General features: G+C 48.3%; 1 protein-coding gene across 1 annotated transcript; it reads right to left on the minus strand.

The window, feature by feature from the left end:
- Positions 1-300: 300 nt before the first annotated feature.
- LOC119440281 (acetylcholinesterase) lies at positions 301-15,391 on the minus strand. The gene is made up of 4 exons (XM_037706273.2): positions 15,104-15,391; positions 10,543-10,849; positions 2,521-3,106; positions 301-487 (listed from the first exon to the last, which is right to left on the minus strand). Exons 1-4 carry the CDS (start codon positions 15,389-15,391, stop codon positions 301-303), a joined length of 1,368 nt encoding a protein of 455 aa, XP_037562201.2.
- Positions 15,392-15,503: the final 112 nt, after the last annotated feature.

Genomic DNA, 15,503 nt, shown 5'->3' on the forward strand with positions numbered 1-15,503 from the left:
GCGGCTGTCTGATATCAATTTTCTGTATATATATATATATATATATATATATATATACTGAGGTCTGTATTCTTTTTTATTAAGAATGAGTAAATGAAAGTCATTGCTGCTGACGTAAACTGCAGTCTCATGTATATAATGCGTCTCCGTTGTAAGTCCTCCCAAGAGCAGTGAATCCATAGTGTGCTGTAAGCTAGCCTGTCTTTGACCACTACATCTGCACACTTAGCGGTCATATGTGGGTCAGCCTTTTAACCTATGAACAATGTGTGTTTGGTATATATATAGCACATGGACAGACTATGGCCTCATAGTCGTAGCTGCACTTGTGACTGGAGGGTGGAGGAACATCCTCCAGAAGGCACAGTTTGTCTCGTGGGGCATCGAAGCTGCTTTCGCATAACTGCTGTTCTCGCTGCCCACAAAGACTAGGGGACCTCGGTGGAAGGTCTCCCAGCGCGTCCAGTTGGTCTCCGGTGGTGGCTCACTGAAATAAGTTGCATACAATCATAAAACTAATGTACCAGCGCATATCATTTAACAGTATATATAGCACTGCGAAACAGACAACTGTCAAAGGAAGCGCATTAATTCATGCTGTTTGGAGGCATTAGACTTTTAGTGCAAAACCAACATGGACTGAACACGCACCAACAACCACGAGCACTCAATTGCCAGGTATCGGTTGAGATGGTACTTTCGTGCATATTTTTAAAAAAGAAGTAGCAGTTTCGCCAGAAAGGCGAAGCATCGATTGTGATAGCAAATTATTAGACAGCTACACGAAGTAAGGACAGTACGTAGCTTTATCGCAGTATAAACTCGTAAACATTCGCTTACTAACTAAATTAACAAGCATGGTGTCACACGCGCACAGGCAAACATAACACATCTCACTTGGTGAGTGCGGGCACTCGCTATCAAAACGCTGGCGTGAGGAAGAGTGGCGGCATCAGCGAGCGTATTGACATTCGTGCTGCCTGTCGCTTCAACGCGAACTAAGCGGAGAGAACACGGCGCACACGAAGCTATGAGCCCTCGGCGCACCTAGACTTTGTACTCATCGCAGATCGCTTTCAAGATAGGGCCCGCGTGGTCGTGCGGCTGACTCTACTCATCTCAGATCGCTTTCAACACAGGACCCGCGCGGCCGCGCCATACACAGCCGCCGCCAAAGTAGAACGACCCCCGCGGTGCCTTGCGCGCGGTGCAAGACGACACGCTTCCTCTTCGGCTTCCTTCCATGCACGCGCGAGATCAAGCCACCATCCTCGGCTCATACGCGCACGCTTTCGCTGATACCTATACGGCGCGCGGCCACGGTGTTATGGCACATTGAACTTTATACGGAACATCACAGCGACGCCGCCGCCGACGAAGGAAATGCGCCTGGAGTGTCCATATAATTGCTATAGCAATAATAGAAGGTTCCGCGTCAGAGCACGCCATCCCTGCACATTCCTTTTTTTTTCAGTGCAACCTCAAATCACTCTGTGTGCTGGAGGACCTGGCTGCATGGAGGCGACACTCGAACAGGGCTGGAGCATGCCGTCGGCGGGACGGGACCGAGTGTCGTGCTTTCTGAACTACCAATGCTCCACCCTTTCAGTTCAAGTGCTTCTTTGCAGTAAAATCTCTATTGTGAGACATTTTAGTGTTTGTAACACTATAAATGCGCGCTTTTAAGGACGAGTCGCACACTGGGCCCAGCAAGTGCGCCTTTTTTTGTCTAGCTGAACTGCTTTGATGACTCTCGAAACTGGCCATGGAAGAAACATTCCCGTGCACAGCTGACAGATTAAGATTGTTTTAGAGCGCAGCTCTCAGGTGCCCGTTTCAGCGTTGAGCGTCGGCGTAACCGAGCGAACGAGCACAGCAAAGAGTGAACGCGGAGCACATCTGGGAATGAAAGACGGCGTTAGCGAAGAGGACGCGAGGAGGAAAGCGGAGTAGTAGAGTGCAGCGGAACCATGAGGCTGAAAGCGGAGGAGAAGGGTATGGCGAAAGCGTGAGAAGCGTAGTGCCGCGCAAGACGGGCTCTGCGGCGACGACTGCTACGAGATGGCGCCAGAGTAGCGCGCTGTCTTGTGTTCACAGATGACGCCATCGATAAGGCATGCGGCGAGCGTGTCCACCGATACCATATATGGAAACAAAGCGCTGCATGAGCGGAGGTCTGTCTGCGGCGGCTGTTGTGAATCGCGTCCACGCGTCACCCACTTGCTGCCTCTCGCGATCTCCAGATTAGTGAGGCAGTCGCGCCACACTTCCCTCCGTTTGCAATGTGCGGCACAAGACAGATTGTCCGCGCCAGCTACGCTACCCACTGTGTTCTCTTCCTAATATAAACCGTGTACATATATAATCATAATACAAAACATTGACACGCATACTTCTTTCACGTATACAGCTGGGCTCAAATTTCGCATTAGGGAGTACCGTAATCGTCAGTGATTTTTTTTCTTTTCCTGCAGTGTAATGTGGGAACGCAAGCTGTTTCACCGGTTAAGGCACACTGACCCGTTCCAGACGAATCCCGCGAACATGTCGGCTATGTACTGCGAGAAGCGCAGCTCCCTGTGGTCGAGACCATACTCGTCCTGGATGGCGCGCACCAGGCCGGACGCGTAAATCAGGTCCAACAGCTGGGGCACTCCCTTCCAGCGGGTCCACCAGCGGTAGTAAGGGAGGTGCGCAAACTCGTACGTGAACACGCGGCTGCCAAGTGCCGCGGCCTCTTCGACCATGAAGTTAACAGGGCAGTAGACGTGCATGTCGCCCAGCAGCTCGTCTAGGGCCGCAAGCACGTGGACGCCCCTAGCGGCCGCGAACTGCTGCGCGTTCAGACCGTAGAAGTCGAGCACCTCGCGCGGTTCCGGCACTCCGTGCCTCCGGAGCCAGTCGGCGAGCGGGCCGAGTACGTCCTGCCCGCTGGTCTCGTCGCCGAAGTGCAGTCGCGAACGTCGCAACATCTCCAGCACGTAGGGGGCGCCCTCGTTGCTGGTGTAGCCCGCAATGAAATCCAGAGGCCTGAAGCGCGCGCGCATGTTGGGGGGCTTCTCCGGCACCACGGCATTCTCTACCAGCTGGTGCTCGTGCGTGATTGCTGCGGAATGGACATATGACGCTGACGAGGAGCGAGTGATGTTCGTTGTCCGTGCAAGCTCTCGCCTGCATTATAACTTCGCCTTGGTAATCACTATAAAGAAATTATTGTATAAAAATCACAGAACTTCCACTACTGTGAAGACGGAAGCCAGCGGAGCTGTGACTATGGTAGGTGTGCTCTAGTGAATATTGCTACGGTGTATTTATACATTACCATTATTGGTTATGTTGAGCGTCTTCGGCACGTTCGTCAAAGAGCAAGGACACCAGCGTCTTGTTTTAGCCCAGCACAATGGCCAAGTAGTGCGTTTGCTGCACCAAGTCCGCTCCATCGTCGTAGACTAGCGTATGAGACAGCGTTCCTAGCCGCGGCACACTGCACGGCAGCGTCAGGATCCTGTGAGATCTCTCCCGCTCCTGGTCTCGGTGGCTCATGCCCGCATATCCAACACGGGTATGAGCCACACGTGATTTATTTCTTACCTTCCTTCCTTCTTTCTTCCTGTCTTTCTTGTACCTGGCTCACACGCGCATATATCCCTGGCTCATACTCGCATTAAAGCCCCTCCATCCACGCGCCACCGCCGCTTCTGCCTGGCCGGCGAAAACGCGTATGGAGGGGCTTTAACTCGCATATCCAATGCGGGTATGCACCACAAGTGATTTTATTATCGTTAATCGTGACGTAACTGACAAGCATGTGATGTTTTGATGTCATGACCTATCAGTCATGTTAGTCATCCGTTTTGACACCTGTGTTAAGGCATAACTGGCGGGAAACCGCCACGCACATGGAGCCAAACCACCACGCACATGCATAGGCGTATCTACCGGGGGGGCAGGGGGGGCACTTGCCCCCCCCCCCCCCACTGTCACAAGTGGGGGGGGGGCAAAGTAGGCCATTTGCCCCCCCCCCCACACACACACACAGACACACACTTTTGAAAGCGGGCACTTTCGGATGCATGCCGGAAAGTCCAACAACACTACAGCTGAGGCTAAATTTGTTTTCTGATTAGAGTGGCGACGTAAGGAATGCTTTTCTTTACTAAGTATCCCTTGCTTGGGCAGCGAGGATTCTCTCTTATGCCTCCTCATGACGCTGTAGCGGTCGACGCGCAGGATTCTCCATACACGCTTGCATTGCGGAGAGGCCTGGCGCTGGACAGTTCCCGCCCTAAAAAATGTACACTTGCGTTACTTGCATCATGCCTACTTTTTTGGGACCACCTAACCGTATTTGAAAACAAATTAGGCTTGTTATAGTTAAGCTGCGGGCGAAGGGAGAGGTCCGGATAAAGTATTACAGTCAGCCGCGCCCAACGATTGGTGTGCAACGGCATGAAATCGCTGGATTATCAAATGCTGGAACTATTGCATCTCCGTCCAGAGATAGTCTACATAGCGTTGCAGTCTCAGTATCTTATCACCATCAAAAATCTAATCAAACCAATTAAAGGTAAAACTATCGAATTTCATTGTGTAATCACGACTTATATATATCTTCGTGAAAATGACCTTTGTCGAACGCGCAGAGTCATTTCAATACCAATAGAACACGGAACTGAATTTTTTCTAAAGGCTTGTGTGACTTGTGATTTTATCGGTTTCATTTTCAGGCCGTTTTTAAATAGAAGCTACACTATTACTTGTTTCTGTATACAAGAGCAAGCACACCAGATATTTTATATTTTGAAGAAATGGAACCCACTTTTTGGTGACGTGTACCCAACGAGGTTGCTTACGTGCTCTAAAAACAGTTAATGAATACTCGCTTTCTCCCAATTTTTCTGCGGTATACACAGTATTTAGTTGTCTTCCCCCGGTATCCTCGGTAAACTATGCGGGGCACGGTGCTTATATCTATTCGAAGTAGGAAGCAATGTTCTGGGTGGCGAGCGATTTATCTTTATTCTCTTTAGGTTCATTACAGCTTTTGTAGAAAGTTGCTGATTGAAGTGTTCCAGAGTGCCATACTGCCGCTAGTCGAAATGTTTCCCAGACTCCCAAGACAACTGCACAAGATATGGACTTGAAATTCCGTGAAAATAGGGATAATTTCAAGTGAAATGCGTGGCGAAGCTTTCACTCGTCCCGTTTTAAATGCAAGTGTTGCAGATAATTGCTAAACCATCGTTCTCTCCATGTGCTTTCGTGTGTCATACTAGATGCGTAGTTTGTTTCTCCGGTGTCCCCGCTGAGCTAAGCAAGGCATCTTGTTTATTTCTGGGGAAAATTAGGGGCATAGCATGGGCAATATGTAGGTAATGTCCCAAATGAGTGGGTTAAATTTGCCTTTTTCCAATAGAATAGACGACTTCACTGTCGTAGATTTAACTACAACTGAGGTTAAATTTTGCGAACTTAGGGGGAACAATTCGCCAATTTTACCGTGGGATGTGCGATGGTAAAATGCGTGTATGTGCGATGGTAAATGTATGTTGATGAAATGCAGTTAAAAAAACTGTAAGCAAGTATTCGAAAGTATCACACTGCTATTATTAGCTAGGTTTCCCAATGTCCCAAGAGAACTCTGCGTTTCAGATATTTTATATTTTGGCAGAAGAGGTAGCATTTTCAGCAGAATGTGTCGCGAAGTTGTAACGTTTCTGGCTTAATTAGGAGCGTTACGAATAATTATTGAACCCTCATTTTTTCATGCTTGATATATTGGGCTGACCTTGTGTCCTCACTGAACTAAAGGAAGCAGCTTCTTTATGTTTTGTGACTCAGAGGACCAGGTAATGTTTGATGTGTAGGTAAAGTTCAAAATAGATGGGTAATTGGGGCTTTCGCAATAAATTGCGTATGCAGCGCCCTAGAGTCTTATGAGCCTGTCTAAGGGGCAGAATTGAGCACACAGCCCTCACAGAACTATAAACGCCACCAAGACCAAATTTATCGAAAATTTGGGATACGCTAGCTATGAAAACTCTCTGAGCGAAGTTAAATGAGGTTGGATCAAACATGGCCTTTGTAAACAAAAAAAATCTTATTCAAGTGCCAGAGCGTGTGATATGGTCGCTTCCAGCTATGCTTCCCAGTGTTCCGATATAGCTGTAGGTTACAACAGATTTATATTTCGTGGAAAAAGGAAGGGGGTCAGGGTAAGTGCAATGTGGGACGAAACTTTCGCGTTCCTGGCTCAGTTAGAATTGCATTGCAAATAATTACTGAGCCGTCGTGTTTCCCCCTATTTTCATGCGTCATAAGGGGTTCCTAGTTGGTTTCATCGATGTCCTCGGTGAACTAAACAAGACACTTTGTTTATAATTGGCGAAAATATAGGGCGCTGTATGGGCACTACGTAAGTAAACTTCAAAGACAGGGGGCTGGTTATGATATTTGCAGTAAATTACGCAAGCACGCGATCCGGAGCTCTATGAATGTGTGTTACGAACAAAGCAGAAGTGAGCCTGCTGCGCTGCGCGAACTGTGAACTCAAGCGATATACCAAAGCTAGCGAAATTTCAATGGGGGGGATAGCAAGGTGTAAACAGTAAATTTTATTGTGAAGTTAGATTTGTTCAGGAATTACTGGCTTTTTGAGAATTTCTAACAAGAAGTGCTTTGAAGCATTACATACGGGCAAGGTTTCAAACAACACAGTCATATACGGGCAACTTTTTAAACTATACGGTATAATCGCAGGTGAGGGAAACTTTTAGTGAAACTGATCGAAAGAAACAGCTTCGCTGAAAATTTTGTTGTAATTCTGCAAGGTCGCACACGTCTGCTGCCTTTTTTTTGTGAATATTGCACGTCATTTATGTGGATTGTACTTCGTTGCGTATGACCTCGACAATACGATTGCGATACATTCGTGCTGTAGACTTAAACATCAGGTACAGTTTTTTGTTTAATTGGTAAAATTTCCTCCAACAAATGTGCATTTTTTATGTGCGCTGCACGACCCACCGTGGTTTCTTAGTGGCTGTTGGGCTGCTAAGGGCGAGTTCGCGGGATCCAATCCCGGCCACGGCGGCCACATTTCGATGGGGGCGAAATGCGAAAGCACCCGCGTACTTAGATTTAGGTGCGTGTTAAAAAACCCGAGGTAGTCCAAATTATTCCGGAGTCCCCCACTACGGCGTTTCTCATAATCAGATCGAGGTTTTGGCACGTAAAGCGCCATAATTAATTACGTGCGCTGCACTGCTGCTCCTGGGCAGGATCAGGGACCTCTGGGTACCCACTACCTTTTGTCCCTGTATCATAAATTTTATAGTGTGTCAAGAAGTAAATGCAAATTGAAATGAGTATTTGCTCCTCGATGGTTATCCATGTGTGATTGATAAAGAGGTCTATGTTAGTTTAACATAGACATAACTGACAGAAGTATTTCCAGGCGTTTTCGCTTAGTAGAATAGTAATTCAAACATATATATATATATATATATATATATATATATAATAGAGGGAGAGAGAGGGAGAGAGTCACATCGATCGCGATTTGCCCCCTCACTCGAAAATAGTTGGTACGCCACTGCGCACATGGAGTCGAAATGCTGATGATGATAGTTTTTTTCTACACGCGGACACGATCATGGGGGAACTAGCCCTTAACAGCTTCGCTGTAAAATCGAACATAAATTCGAAAGAAAAAACATTGGCGGTAGGAGTTTGGAACCTACGGCCCTACGATCAGAAGCCGAGTGTCTTACCCACAGGGCTAAGCCAGCGCCTCTTTATGATGTGCACCGGCCTTGTGCTATTTAGGAGGCGTTGGACAAGCGCCTCAATGTGCTCGCTTGCCCGCGAGGAGTTCATAACTAGAAGGACCGCTCATCGGCGTTCAATTGCACATTAACGCTTTCGCATTCACAACTCATAATTGCTTAGGTGTGCTGGGATTCTTTTGTGCTCGTTTTTGTTGTTGAATATAAGATTGGCATAAACTTTTTCTCATCACGCTTATTCGGTGAAAAGGTGTGAAATATGTGTGGTTGCCGCAGTCGAGCGCTATAGGCCTAAATAGTTTTCGTATTATATTGGCTGTTGCTAAACACCCCAATGACAAATATATGATGTCCTATAGACATGCACTGCCAGAACATGGATAGCCTATGAAAGGGTCAATACGTCCTGCGGACATCCCTGACATGACCGTTTGACCGCACTTTCCATGTCCTGCGGACATCCCTTGCATGTCCGCGAGGGATATTGTGGGGACATGCTGGGTATATTTTACGGACATACGCCCGGCCTTTTGCACAACGTTGGCCATAATGTCGATTGGTTACAGGTTACAGCTACAGTAAAACATTAGCGCCACGATTTAAGCGAAGTGTCTCGTATTGATGATGATGTATGGTGTTTTATGGCGCAAGGGCCAGTTATGGCCAAAGAGCGCCATGCCAGTGTTTGTGAGTGTGCAGTGGAGCGATAAATTCTGAGAAGTAGATGAAGTGTGGCTGTAAAGTGGCCTAAAAATAATAGCTGTAAAATGCGTAAAACATACATGCACTAAAATCATGGCAATGACTAATGAGGTGTACTATGAAATGAAGAATGCATTGAGAAAGAATGACACAATATTTAAAATATTTGTTTAAGTGTCTCGTATTAAGAGAGCTACGGATGATTAAAGCCGCCGTAGCCATGCTTTTCCTACTGAACTCGTTCACCGAGTGATCGGGGCTAAGCTCCGCCTTCATTGGCTCTACGTAATGATGTGACGTCGTACTTCCGGTTGTCATGAAGCCAGCGCTCGAAGCTTCCGCAACCTCTCCGCGAGAGCTATCCAAGCAGCGTGCGTTGCGATCGTTCTGTTCTAGCGCCGAGCGTGTCTGGGGTCCGCAGGCGAGCTGGGCGTTTTGGCGGATGGGCGGATGCGTAAAACAAAGCCCCTCCATACTATTACCGCTGTGAGGAAGGGCTTTATCGTGAACGTGAGCACCCTGAGAGGCCTGCACGGTATAGCCACATGGTGGAGCAGAGCTTATAACCAGCCAAACACAGAGTTACTATTGTTGCAACCAAGTGTAAACATTTTAAACATTTAAAAAGACAACGTGTTCACGATTGCGCTCCTGCCGAACATTTACACCAGCAGCAAAGTACAACACATTTGGTTACTGCTATATTAGCTTTGTGTTTGTCTGGTTGCGCCCTGTGCCACCAGGCAGCTGGGCACCGTGCAGGCCGTTCACGTTTGCGCCTCCGCTCATTCACTAAAACGCCCAATCCTCTTGCGCTTGCGTTTACCCGAACACCGGACACGCTAAGGCTATGCTAAAGCTCTCTTATTGTACTAATCCTCCGGCGTGAAGTGACGGCCGCAAACGCGTAGATCCCGGCGCCGATTCGGATACCGACATTCCGATGCACTTGTCTGTTGCTTTGCAGAGGGACACGATGTCACAGCTTGACATCGCCGATCGCTACGTTAGCAGCCCACAACGCAATATGGGCGAACCATGGTGCTCGCGTAAAGAAAGCTCGAGAACAACATTGACCGCGCAGCCCGCGTCAACACGGAGCACGTTGTAACACAGCAGCCACTTGCTGTGTGCCGGAAATGCTTGAGTGTAGTGATGAATTGTCGATGTGTATTCTCTTTGTTATATTGTTTATAGAAACCAATTAGCCAACATTCCAACTATTACGAACAACATTTGTTCACCATAAAGTTGCAAAAATTATCGATGACGCGACCTGGGTAGCCAATCGGATAGCTCGCCGAACTGACGTCAGTTGGGCCAAACGCATCAATTGGGATGGGGAGGCTGCAAACTCCGGGGAGCGGCGCCGCTGTGATCGGTAGCGATGCACATTTTTAAAATACTGTAATAAATTACACGCTTTATGCGGAGCGCTTAAATGTGTAACTTAATGATCAGAAGGACCTGCCCTAACGACTCAGTACGCTTGTACAAAATCATCAATATCGTTTCAGGCTCTCTTTAAGGCTAGAGCATCAAATATAATTCCTTGTGTCTGCTGTGTTGTGATCTCCTTAATCCCAAGCACCGAAAATTGTCCACATCACTCACATAATGTAGGGGCACTGCAGTTGTACCTGGCGCGTGCGTGCATCCTGAATGCTGATGGAACTTTGGAACGTGGCCATGCAACAAACACTAATAACGCGGTATTGAGTCGCATACACTCACACAATGGGCGGTCCCTACACTTTTGACACCGGGTATACAATATGCAAGAAGTTTCGCTGCCATGGCGCGCGAGGCCGAACTTGCATTGCCGCCGTACTGGGGCTCTAATTGTTGCTTTGAAATCCGTGAGTTTGAGAAGTGCAGTAGAGGCGTCCTCTGCAGAGGTTCAGGGCACCAGACAAGGTGAATGTTGCCATGATGAGTTCGCGGAGTGTCTTCTAAATTTTCGAAGGACAGCAGACGTTGGATTCACAGTCGGATTATCCACTACATATGATCGGATGCTTAAATGAGAGTGCAATCGTCAAAATGTGCGTGCCTGTTTGTGGGGAGAGGTAACTAGGCCCGAACTCGATGCCGGCGCCGTCGGCTGCTTCGAGCGTGGCCCTGACAGAGCGTGACCTGAGGCAGTCGACGGCGGCCCTTCCGGCCGATGAATCCGGACAACGCAGCTCCCTGGCCAAGGCGCGCACGTTGCGCTCGGCGGCGTTGCCGCTGTTGTCGGGGTAAGGAGCGTACGGTGAACCAGCCATCATGACCGCCCGCTGAAAGTACGCGGCACTCCGGTTGGACAGCAGGTGGTAGCCCACGGACGCAGCTCCGGCTTCGTGGCCCAGAAGGGTCACCTGCACAACGGCAGTATGGCAAGCAACTCTGCATTATTAGCGCGATAGCGTTAAGGGCTCCGTATCACAAAAAAATACGGTGTTGGCGCCGATCGTCGTTTGGCGAACAATCATTCCGAACCACAACCACGCAGGCCCTCTGTAGACACTGTAAATATACTTCTTTTACCTCTAAAGTTGCTCACACTTTGTCTTACATTCTTTACAAAGTTATTCCTCGGTATTTTGAGAATGACAGCCCACTAATGTCATGATCGAAAGAAAGCACCAACAGCGCATCCCTTTTGTGTTAAATCTCGGACGGAAATATTAAAAGTGCGAAACAATAACAGGAAATCGGCCCACGCAAGAGCCCGCGTGTCTACCAAAAAGCGTGCCTTCGTGCATAGCGTTCACCGCCAGCATTTCCGGTAAACATTACGGTTACATAAGCTGGAGTGGCCAGATAGCGCGAGAAGCAGTCAAGGATCTTTGAATGATAGCACGCTCCACTTTTAAAGGCGAAGCTAAAGCGTCCTCCAAATTATTTCCTTTCGGGTGGTAACATCTGCCGAGCTTGATACTCATGCTGTCACCAGCAAGTGGCAGGACTTCAAGGTCGACGCCACTTGCTGCAGCTGTACGATCCTGACATAAAACCCGGACGTGCATCGCCTGCTGTAGACTCATGCACCATATATCTGGCAGCCCTAAGTGATCGGAGCTAGGATGGATCGAGTCCACAGTGACCGGCCTGCTGACTTTAACAGTTCGGTTCAAGAGACGAGAGAAAGCAAGGAGAAGACATTCAGGGAGGTCAACCACAAGAGCGTCCGGTTTGCTACCCAACACGGGGCCCTGTAAGGCAAAGGGGAATAGAAAGAGGGAGAGAATTAGCATTTCATGCAGACAGTAGCACGTACAGCAGGACTGCGATCGCTCAGTGAGGCCTGTGTTCACTACAGAATCCTGCTGAAGTTCTTGTATGATGCTGGGTTGCACCTACTCATAATGTTATCTTCCACAACGTTTGTAAAAAAAAAAAAGTGGGTCCCATGCACTGTGGGAATCGATGTAAGTGAAGCTTTCTGTGCTGTTCGCTTTGATTGACAATAATTAGCGGTGATGTTGAAAGCGAATGTTTAATTTCTTCAATGTTTAGTCCAATACGAGAGTGCTGATTTCATGTTAAACGTTACCATGCGTGCACCACTGTTTGTCTGAGTAGTATAGAGAACACAAAGGGAAACGTGCTTGCTTGAGGCTTTGCCGCTGTGTCTGAGACGGTTTAGCATTGTCATTGTCTCATATGGCACATCAAATCGTAGCAGAAGTGTGAAAGTTTAATTGAATTATTGAGCTGCTCGGAGTGTCTTCGCTCACTCCCGATAAGCGAATTCGAAAGTGCTCTTTATGAAAAGCAGCGTGTGCAACTGCTTGAGTTACGTTTGATTTATGCTTTGTGTATGCATTTCAGTGTTTCGCTGCTTTCTGTATTGAAGAAAATAATTTTCCAGTGCTTTACGTGTTCTACTAATATTTGAATTTGCTAATGTTGTAAGATTATTTGTTCAGGTTCACTTATTTTTTGTTCACCCCTGTATTAACCCACTCCTGCAATAGCCCTGTTATAGGGCTGCAGTATGTACAAATAAAAATAAAAAATAAAAACTACAATCGCATTATGAGGAACACGGTAGTGGCGGACTCCGGATTAATTTTGACACCGTGGCGTTCTTTAACGTGCACCCAAATTTAAGTGAACGATATATAGTTTTTGTATTTCGCTCCCGTCGAAATGCGGCTGCCGCGGTCGGGCTCGAACCCGCGACGTTAAGCAATGCCATAGCCGCAGAGCTGCCGCAGCGGGCACAGAAGTGTTGATTTGACATGCGACCGCTACCGCAGTGTCGCCTACACCCTACGGTGCTTTAATGCAGTTATGAGTCTGCACGCCCAGTGTCAATTGTCCGCTTGACAAATTTGCATAACGTTTATTTTGTAGAAATAGGAGAAACGTACCCTACCGTACCTTCAGTTTGCCCGAAACCGCTGTCGTGTCTATTGACCCTTTTCGCGGAGCAGTTTGTTTTAGAGAAACGAGATGGCGCTCACGGCTGCGCGCCATACCTCTCCTCAGCGACCGCGCACGAATACGAAACCATTACCGCTTCTACCTTGCCTCTGTGCGATCAGCTGTCGGAAATGCAACTGAGTTTTCGCTAACACACTGTGCTCCGATCAGGCTAGATTGAATGATGTGGATTGAAGACATGTACAGTAGTCGGCTGCAAAAATAGTGACTGGCATGTTAAGGAATAGAATGAATCTGTGTGGCCAAGTTCGCGGACCGCTGCTGCAACTGTCCGAACGTGTTACCGGCACTTTGTGATGTACGGCTTTCCTCGAGGATACAGAAATTTGCTCATCCACCAGCCTTGTATCGCTAACCTTCAAAGAAAGGGCTTCATCCCCAGAACATCGGCAAGAGTGAGTACCACTCGTTAAAGAATGACAAAGGGAGTAGCGCCGCTTCCTGTCATAGTAAGATCCGCACACGTTATATATACACATCTGTCATAAATGGCAGGAAAACCTACGCCCACTCTATCGCCGACGTATAAAGAATAAGTGAATGGGCGCACACTTGAATATATGCGCACTGTATATACGCACAATAAACGACGGACTACATCGATGGCGCACGAATGGTCGAAGCTGAATGTTTCGGGACTGTCCACAAGAGTAAGCGAGTTGCTAGCTGTAATATATATTTGCTACAAGGTATTACAATGTACAAAACAGCTATGTTTCAAGCCTTGTGCGCAGCAAGAACAAATCTATCGGAACTGGGCACACCCGCGAGCGATTAGGCAGATAATGATCAAATAGTTGCCGCACCGAGGAACATCACTGAGTCAGAAACTGACAAGCCACTGCTTCAATATATTTGCCGAATAAAGAACAAAGAGCAAAACACACTAATCCTGAGTGAATTCATGAGCGGAATGTTTGGATAGCTTGGAATACATATTTAGCCCCACTTTTAGAACAAGCACCTTATACGCTGCTTGCGCCGTTTAGACATGGCTTAATCAGCTCCGAAAGCGCTTTTGCATGTTCTCTGAAGCTGTGAACAAAGCTTCGTGTCGTCCACCTAGTCACAGTCTACAATATCTCAGAAAACAGAGGTTTTCTAAGCGGCGCCGGCGTCATACACTTCCATTGTAAACAAGGAAGCAACGGAGGCGGTTGAGGCAAGCGATGGACGCGTCACCACGTGATCAAACATGGCAGCGCCCACGGGATCGCCGAGAAAAGGGTCAATAGCAGTAGCATTCCCTATCCTTCTCACGTCACCTTTGTCCTCTCCCCCTCCCCCCCCCCTTCCCCCGTATGGGAAACTGCGAGCGAAGAGTGGCAAGGCAAGCCTCACTCGTTTCGCGACTGCGTCGGTTATACCCATTCTCGACCTCATCTCCCTGCATTCTCTCTACCATTATACTTCCCCTCTGGGTTTGCGCGTACGTAGAAGAGTAAATGCACACTCAAGGCAAATATTAAGTCAAGCTATAAAGTGATAGATTAGTGCTCGAGAACGTCTAAAGCGTCAAAATTATCGTGAACAGAGCTTAGTAATCGAGGAGTTGCGGCAAATGCAGGACGCGATTAGAGACTCCCCCGGGACATTCAAGTACTATAGCCCGATGACGAAGGCACTCCTCATTATAAATTTGTCACTAGCACTCAACCACTCGTAATAAAAATATATTTGAATTGCATTATAAGACGAAAAAAAAAATGCTGCTTGTGTACTTCTACTTGATTTTTAGCAAAAAAAAAAAAAAAGAACTCACTGATATTACCCTTGACAACTACGTGGGCGGTAGAAATGTTTCTCTATCTCCACTCCGCGCCGCCCGCGCTTTCGCGTTTCAGTAGTTTCTTTATCGCGTAGTGCTGCGCTGGTTTTGCTGGTTCTCGAACCTCTGACACAAACTGCGAGTAGAACTGAATGCCATGTCCATGTGATGTCTACATCTTATGGTATTTTCTGCGCGCACAGGCGTGGCCCCACGCAGTATACATACCTGGAAGGGTGAGGCTCCGAATCGATGTATGTTGTCGCGCACCCACTGCAGTGCGGCCATCTGATCCCTGATGCCGACATTGCCGGGGGCCTCGTCGGGTTGCAGCGCGGCGTTGAGGAACCCGAAGGCGCCCACTCGGTACCCCGGCACCACGACCACGGCGCGCCAGGCGGCGGCGAGGTACTTGCCAGTCGTAGAAGGTGTATGGCCCACCGCCGCCGCCATATTGGAAGCGGCCGCCGTGCAGCACGACCACGGCCGGCAGCAGTGGAGGGTGGCCGCAGACGCCGCACTCGGCGCTGCCGCCATCTTTCTCCTCGAGCAGAGGCTGCCACACGTTCAGGTAGAGGCAGTCGTCCTCGCTGTTGGTCTGCGCGATGTGGCGACGCGGGAACGGCGCCCACTCGAGCTGCGCGTCGCGCGTGCAATTAACTGCATGGCTATCCTTCTTATGACGAATTGTGCATTGCATTGTGGCGTTCTCTCTGCGGCTCTGCTGTGCAACGTAAAGCTCCTCCCAAAAAAGTGTGATGCGGCTATCCTTTATCGCTCCGCGCCCGTGCTAGGTCCATCGCTGCACGCAC

The sequence above is a fragment of the Dermacentor silvarum genome, chromosome 2, assembly GCF_013339745.2.
Source record: "Dermacentor silvarum isolate Dsil-2018 chromosome 2, BIME_Dsil_1.4, whole genome shotgun sequence".
In the NCBI taxonomy this organism is placed as follows: Eukaryota; Metazoa; Arthropoda; class Arachnida; order Ixodida; family Ixodidae; genus Dermacentor; species Dermacentor silvarum.

Excerpts from the sequence above, each read along its gene's own strand:
- LOC119440281 (XM_037706273.2), bottom strand. The coding sequence starts at position 15,391 with ATGCAATGCACAATTCGTCATAAGAAGGATAGCCATGCAGTTAATTGC. Across the intron at positions 3,107-10,542 it reads TTACCTCTCCCCACAAACAG|CAATCACGCACGAGCACCAG; the intron begins GCACGCACATTT and ends TCCATTCCGCAG. Across the intron at positions 488-2,520 it reads GCGGGATTCGTCTGGAACGG|TGAGCCACCACCGGAGACCA; the intron begins GTCAGTGTGCCT and ends AACTTATTTCAG.